General features: G+C 49.2%; 1 protein-coding gene across 1 annotated transcript in view; it reads left to right on the top strand.

Moving 5' to 3' along the window:
• Positions 1-440: 440 nt before the first annotated feature.
• DPP7 (dipeptidyl peptidase 7) overlaps positions 441-7,706 on the top strand; it is a 35,119-nt gene continuing 27,853 nt past the window's right edge. The window contains exons 1-4 of the mRNA XM_032708358.1: positions 441-573; positions 833-946; positions 4,303-4,442; positions 5,138-5,301. Of these exons, the coding sequence (XP_032564249.1) occupies positions 513-573; positions 833-946; positions 4,303-4,442; positions 5,138-5,301 (479 nt within the window). The 5' untranslated portion in view covers positions 441-512. The remainder of the gene's footprint in view (positions 574-832; positions 947-4,302; positions 4,443-5,137; positions 5,302-7,706) is intronic.

Below are 7,706 nucleotides of genomic sequence, written 5' to 3'. Positions count from 1 at the left end.
AGCAACCGACAGCAAGGCCAGGGTGGGGACACCCCGTCCCGTGCCCAGCTTCTCTCCCCGGACCTGCGGGACGCTGCGGTGTCGCAGAGCCAACATGGACCCTCGCTAGCTTCACCTCCGAGCCACACGCCGAGTTCCCGGCGCCGAGCCCGGGGCCGTGACGGCCGGACAGCACGGAGGGCACACCGCTTGCCGGGGAGGGCTGCCGGCGGGACGGGAACCGTGGGCACGGCCTGAGCCCTCCGCGGGGCACACAGACCCCAGTACCCCGCCCCGCCCCGCCGAGGGCCCTGCAGCGACCCACTGCACCCCTAGGGGGCTCGGGAGGCGACGGTCTGGCCTGGCCCGCGAGCTGCGCCCCGGGCTGCGCGCAGGGAGCCGCCACGGCAAGGCCGCGGCGGGAGTGGTGCTCGTGCGGTCACGTGAAGGGCTGTGGGTCAGCACGTGACGTCAAGGCCTGGTCACGTGCTCGGTGGCCGCGCGGGAGCGCTCGCGGTGTGGGTGCCGTGAGGATGTTTCGGTCGCTGCTGCTCCCGCTTCTGCTTCTGCTCCCACCCGCCAGCGCCGCTCCTGGTGGGTGCCCCGGCCCAGACCCTTCTGCCTGTACCCTCGGCCCCCGGGCTGGAGAGCCCCGGCCCTGCCGTGGTCGGAGCCCTCAACCGACTTTCCCGGGCCCCGGGCAGGACCCTGAACCGGCCTCCCTGGGCGGGAGCCCTCAGCCGGCTTCGGGAGCTCCGAGCTCTCGTGGGCCCTGGTTCCCGGGCTGGGCCGTGCCGTACGGGCTGACGATGCCTGTTGTCGGTTTCCCTTGTGCTGACTGTGTCCCCTCCAGCTGCCCGGGCGGTGTGGCCCGGCCTGGAGGAGCGGCTTTATCCGCAGGTGCGGGACCACTTCAGCTTCGAGACCCGAGGCAACGAGACCTTCCCACAGCGGTACCTGATGTCGGGTAGGTCCCCGGGGGTGCTGTGGCCTCGGACTGGATTTTATTCTGCTTAAGCTTTAACCACCCCTGCCCGACGGCAGAGCAAGAGCCGGAGAGCTGCGCTGGACATCCAGGAGTCAGTGTGAGCTAAGGGGGGGGGCAGCCCTTCGTTGCAGTGAAGCATTCCCCTTCATTGTCTTTATTCTATCCTTTTCCTTATCCTCTACTCCTTACAGAGGCATGTAGTAATAGGATAAAGTGAACTGGCTTTAAACTGAAAGACATTAGGTTTTGATTACGTATTAGGAAGAAATCCTTCTCGGTGAAGGTGGTTAGGCCCTTGCACGGGTTGCCCAGAGAAGCTGTGGCTGCCCCATCCTTGGGAGTGTTCAAGGCCAGGTTGAACAGGCCTTAGAGCAGCCTGATCTAGCAGAAGGTGTCCCTTCCACAGGGAAGGGGGGTGGAACTGAATGGCCTTTAAGATCCTTTCTAAACCGTACTAGTCTGGGGTTCGCTCCTTGCCTTCTATCTGTTCTGGCTGTGGGGTGCAGGGACAGGTTTGGGGACCGGTGTCTCTGAAACAAGTAGAAGCAGCAGCTGCATTAGGCTTGCACCAGAGCTGGCTCTGTTGTGTATGTGTGTTCAGTTGACCACAGCATGTCTTACACAGCAGCTCGGTGCTCTGAATGCAGCAAGAAAAACCAGTAGTGACTGAAATGTTGCTCTTTGTACCCACCATTCTTAGGAGTGAAGATAACTCCTCTTGGGTCAGTGGTTTGTGTTATTTAAAACCCTGCAGCTGTGGATAGCTTAATCCATGCCAAACAATGAGTAGTGCCAGCAAGGAGCCAGCAGTGTCTTCCTTTCTAGCCAAATAACAAGTTATTTTCTATGCCACTAAGAGAGACAAGGCCTTTCTAAACAGCATGTGACTAAAAAGACAGCAATTTCCATAACCAGTGTGACATGTTTTTCAATTCTGCCTACTCAGAGCAATCCGTGGAGCAATTTACAGGGAGAGAGCAAAAGTGGAGCTGGGAATAGCAGCAGCCCTGAGCACTGCCCAGCCTGGTGCCCACCTGCTTCTGCCTCCCAGCTGCACGTGGGGCTTTGGATGCTGCAGCTCACCTTCACGTCAGCTGTTGCTCTGCAGCTTATTCATCACCTGTGCCCAGTCATGTACGTCATGAATTCATGGATCAGTTCAGCCCAAAGATATGGGCACAGCAGCAACACAACAAGGGAGACTTCACTAATTAAATGGCCCTTTTTGAACAGAACCTTGGGGTCATCTGGTTTAAAACACTGTGTAACTTTTGCTTGTCATCTTTTTAAAGTGTTACATTTTATCTGCGTGTCCTGGGCAGAGCTGAATAATATTTGTGAGGAGCAAAACATTAACATTACAGTTCTGCTGGTTTAAGAAGAGTTTCTTATTCAAAATTCCTGTGAGCAGTTCCATTTCCCTCTACCATTTTTTGTGCAATATGAGAGTTTTCAGATTATCAGCAAGAAGCTAAAGGAGACTGTTATTTCACAACAGGGCATCTGATACTCTTTAACTGAATTAAACTGAGTTTAACTGGCAGTTCCCCAAGATTTCAATCTAAAAATAGATATACCTTTTTAGGGAGCCAGTCTGTTTTGGCTTTGGCTCCTGTGAATGGTTATTTACTCAAGGAACCATGAAGCATATCAGGAGAAAAGCCAGTTATCTACCGAACACTCAAAGCAAATGCAGCACAGACAGCGAATCAGCCTCCTTGTTAACAAAGAGCAGCAGTTTCACTAATGAGAGGTTTCAAATCCCATTCCAAGCCAAATCTGGCTTTGGCAAGTCTGTGTTGAGAATGCCAAGAATTAAATTCAGGCCTCTCTATTAATGGAAACAGCCCCACGTGACATGCTGCAGCAACATCTGTAGGACAACTGCTGCAGAGGGTCTCTTTGGATGATATGGTAGTGTATTGAAATCAATACTTAACTGACGGTCTGAGGTCTGTCACTGAAGAAAACTATTTATTATCCCTCCTAATTCCTGTGCAATTTATGACTAAACTAAAATCAAATGTTTGTTGAAGTCAGCAAGCATTAAAACAACTGTTTCTTAGATAAGCCATTATTGACATCATGGCTCAACTTGTCCTGCTAGGCTCAATTTGCCTTCCGTTTTAAACAGATCTGAGGACAAAGCACTTCATATATCGTCATATATATATATATATATATATATATATATATATACATAAAATGTGCGTGTGTGTTACATATATAACATATATCAGCATATCGTCAGCAGCATGTCCTGAGCTCATTCCCACAGCGTGTGGGGGGGAATTCTGCTCCTCTGCTCCAGTGAGACCCCACCAGCAGTGTTGCATCCAGCTCTGGGAACCCTAACACAAGAAGGATGTGGAACTGCTGGAACGAGTCCAGAGGAGGCCACAGAAATGCTCCAAGGGCTGGAGCCCCTCTGCTCTGGAAACAGGCTGGCAGAGCTGGGGGTGTTCACCTGGAGAAGAGAAAGCTCTAGGGAGACCTTATTGTGACCTTTCAGTACTTGAAGGAGGCTTGTAAAAAAGAGGAAGATGACTTTTTACCAGGGCCAGTAGTGATAGGACAAGAGGCAATGGTTTTAAGCTGACAAAGCGTAAATTTGGATTGGACATAAGAAATGCTTTGCTGTGAGGGTGGTGAGGCCCTGGCACAGGTTGCCCAGAGAAGCTGTGGCTGCCCCACCCCCAGAAGTGTTCAAGGCCAGCTTGGATGGGCCTTGGAGCAACCTGGACTTAGTGGAAGGTGTTCTTGCCCATGGTAGGGGGGCTTGAACTGGATGGTCTTCCAGTTCAAGTTGCGTCTTCCTCCCAACTCAAACCATCCTGTGATATGTAATTTACAGCTTTGTGTGACAGCAGGAGCAGCAGAAAGATGCAAGCAATTCCCTAATGTCAATTTTGTGGGAAAATTGATCAGTGCAAATGTTTAGGATAAGTTGGGCTGAAAAGGAAAATTGCTCTTTTTGGGAGAAACTGTTTGCAAATGACTTGCAGAACTTGAGATTTTAGTTATTTTCAGGTAGAAGTGGAAGTTTCAGGCCATGTGCTGATCTCATGGAAGCTCTTATTTACACCCACCCAAATGAGAGATTTCTGGAGCCTGGCCTTTTTAACAAGTTTCTGTCCCAACTCAGGTCTCAGGAATCAGCCTGTTCACAGAGTTCTTCCTTGTTAAGCTCCTGCCCAAACTCACCAAAAATGGAGTCACTTCATGCACATGTTTTTTGTAGTGTTTTGGGGGGATTTTTTGTGCTGTTTAGTTTGTCTGTTTGTTTTTATTATTTTTTATTTTTATTTTTAATTTGCTTCTCTCAATTGTCTCAGCAAAGTTCTGGAAGAAAGGATTTGGACCCATCTTTTTTTATGCTGGCAATGAAGGTGACATCTGGGCTTTTGCTCAGAACTCTGACTTTATATTTGAATTAGCAGAGGAACAGCAAGCACTTGTCATTTTTGCTGAACATGTGAGTATTTGAGTCATTATGCTTACTGTAGAGTCTTGTACTGTTACCAAATTCAGCTTTCTGCAGGTCTGGAACACTCTTGCCATGAAGCTGAGTCAGACCTGCTGTAAACTTTTTCCTCGTAGTAGCAGGTCTTCTTTAGTTAATCATGGTTTCTGAATAATTTTCTGCTATGCCTACCAGCACTCCAGGACACAGACTGCTGTTTCAGTAAAACTTATGCCACGGTGTATTTGCTTTTGTAAGTAATTTCTACAAGCCTTGAACTCCATGCTGGAGTAGAGAGTTACTTTGTTTGGATAATGTTTAATCTTTTTAGCCTGCAAAGTCCCAAACCAACTTTTCTCACACTAGTCTATTAACACTACTCTATTAAATCTACTATATATCAGCTTAGGCATGAAGAGATTATCCTGTTACCTATTCTAGTTGGGGATTTCAGGAGAGAGAAACGTGCTGAGAGCTCATCTGGCACACACTGAAGTAGCTTGTGTAGTAGTAGAACATACTGTACATCCTCTTCAGGAGCTGTCCTGTATGTATCCAGTGCAGGAGACATTCCTCAGTTATGAACAAGTTAGAGGACACCTCATGCTCTGTTATCTCTTCCTATCAGTGCACACTTACCCCAGCTCTATGGTGACAGCAGCGGAGACCCAGACCAGCATTGCTGCACTGTATCTGTTTCCTTTCAGAGGTACTATGGGAAGTCTCTTCCATTTGGACTTGAGTCAGCACAGCTGAAGAAGACTGCTCTGCTCACCGTGGAACAAGCCCTTGCTGACTATGCAGTGCTCATTACTGAGCTTAAGCAGCAGTTTGGTGCTGCAAACTGCCCTGTGATTGCTTTTGGAGGCAGGTAAGGTTTGTGGGGGCTCCTGCCCTTCTCTGCATCCTTTCCCAGCCACAGTCATGCTGTTCTTATAGATCTCTTTGGCTCTCAAGGAAGTTCTCAAGGTAGAGTTTTAAGCTATTTGATAGAGAGCAGATGTGCCTGTGCCTCAGCTCTCAGGAGCTCATCACCAGGTCCCACTCAGCTTTCCCATCAAGCATTAGTCTTCAGTTGTGATTGCTTTGGAGAAGCACCCCTGACTGGATGTTTCTAAGCTTCTTCAATGTACGAGTCATCCAGAATATTGTCCTAGTTTTCAAGAAGGGCAAGAAGGAGGACCCCAGAAACTACAGGCCTGTCAGTCTCACTTCACTGCCCAGTAAAATTATGGAAATAATTCTTCCGGGAGGCACTGAAAAACATGTGAAGGATGACGCAGTCATCTGTCATACCCAGCATGGCTTCAGGAGGGGAGAGCTTTGCTTGTTGAACCTGATTTTTTTCTGGGAGAGGGTAACCAACCTAGTTGATCAAGGGAAACCAATAGATGTAATTATTTTGGACCTCTGCAAAGCTTTTCGTGCAGTCTCTCACAGTATCCTTCTGGACAAAATGTCCGACCCATGGCTGGATAACCATGTTATGTGATGGGTGAGCAACGGGCTCACAGGTCGGCACAAACAGTTGTAGTGATTGGCGTGACATCAGGTTGACATCCAGTCACTAGTGGGGTTCCACAGGGTTCCCTCCTCAGCCCGGTGCTCTTCAACACTTCATTAACAACTTGAATGCAGGACTGGAAGGGATACTAAGAAAGTTTGCCAACGACACTAAATTGGGAGGAGCTGTCAAGTCCCTCGAGGGCAGAGAGGCCCTGCAGAGAGACTTCAACAAATTAGAGAGATGGGCAATGACAAACCCTGTGAAGTTTACCAAGGGCAAGTGCCAAATTCTGCGCCTGAGATGGGGCAACCCTGACTGTGTATAGACTGGGGAACAAGAGGCTAGAGAGCAGCTGTAGAAAGGGACATGGGGGTCCTCGATGGCAAGTTGGATGTGAGTCAGCAGTGCCCTGGCCAGCCAGGAGGGCCAACCATGTCCTGGGGGGGTATCAGGCAAAGCATCATCAGCTGGTCAAAGGAGGTTATTGTCCTGATGTACTGTGCACTAATGTGGCCTCACCTTGAGTCCCGTGTGCGGTTTTGGGCCCCACAATACAAAAAAGGCATTAAGCTGTTAGAGAGAGTCCAAAGGAGAGCCATAAGGTGAAGGGACTGGAGGAGAAGCCTTATGAATAAAGGCTGAGGTCACTTGATTTGTTCAGCTTGGAGAAGAGGAGATGGAGACTCATTGTAGTCTTCAAGTTCCTCATGGGGGGCAGTGGAGGGGCAGGTACCGACCTCCTCACTCTCGTGACCAGTGACAGAACTTGAGGAAAGAGCTGGAGCTGAGTCAGGACCAGTTGAGGTTGGATATCAGGAAAAAGTTTTTCACCCAAAGGGCGGATGAACACTGAAACAGGCTCCCTAGGGCAGTGGTCACAGCACCAAGCCTGTCTGAGTTCAAGAAGTGTTTGGACAACGCTTTCAAGAACATGGTAGGATTGTTGGGGTGTTCTGCACAGGGCCAGGAGTTGGACTCGTTCCTAATGGGTTCCATCCAACTTGGCATATTCTGTGATTCAGTGAAAATGAGAAATTCCTCCTGCAGGATCAGAACATTTTACGTTGGAAATACAGGAAACTAATAATTGGTGAAATATTCTTCCCAGGGGCCACTCAGGTTTTTATGAAACACAGCCTCTTTAACAGCATCCATCCATTTTCATTGTAGGCCCCTTCATAATTCTGCTTTGCAACCTGCTGTGTGGCTACCCCTTGATTCCTTGCAGCAGTCCTTCCCCAGAGTGCTGCATCTGGGTGGATATGATGTCCTTGTTTCTTGATGGATCCCCACTCTTGTAGTAGAGGGATGCTTCCCTTCAAAAGGCTTCCAGAAGTACAGGGCTTCGAATTCTGTCACAGTAAGCTAAAAAGCACTTGACCTAACAATTATCATTAAGCCTCCAGCTCACTGTGCTATGGTGATTGAACTGTTGATCTTGGGCGAGTTTGTACTGTGACTATCAGGACAGTGTAGAAAGGCCTGGGAGCTGTCCTGGGATGGGGAGGTGGGAGAGGGATTCAGCAAAACCTGTGAGCTGGCTGCATGTTAGACTCAGCTCTGTGTGTGTAAATGAGGGCTCAGTCTGCAGCAGCCCTTAACACACTAAACCCACGTGAAGGACACTGAAATATGGCAGTGCTGGAGCAGCACAGCGTTTCCCATGGGAGAGAAAACCCAAACCTCTTCTGGTACCAAACTAACCTGAAACTACTTGTGGCAGGTTTCAGCTAATGCCTGTTTCTAAGACCAAGGCTAGAGAAATGCAA

The sequence above is a fragment of the Chiroxiphia lanceolata genome, chromosome 21, assembly GCF_009829145.1.
Source record: "Chiroxiphia lanceolata isolate bChiLan1 chromosome 21, bChiLan1.pri, whole genome shotgun sequence".
In the NCBI taxonomy this organism is placed as follows: Eukaryota; Metazoa; Chordata; class Aves; order Passeriformes; family Pipridae; genus Chiroxiphia; species Chiroxiphia lanceolata.
This window is presented reverse-complemented; position numbering and strand designations above follow the sequence as displayed.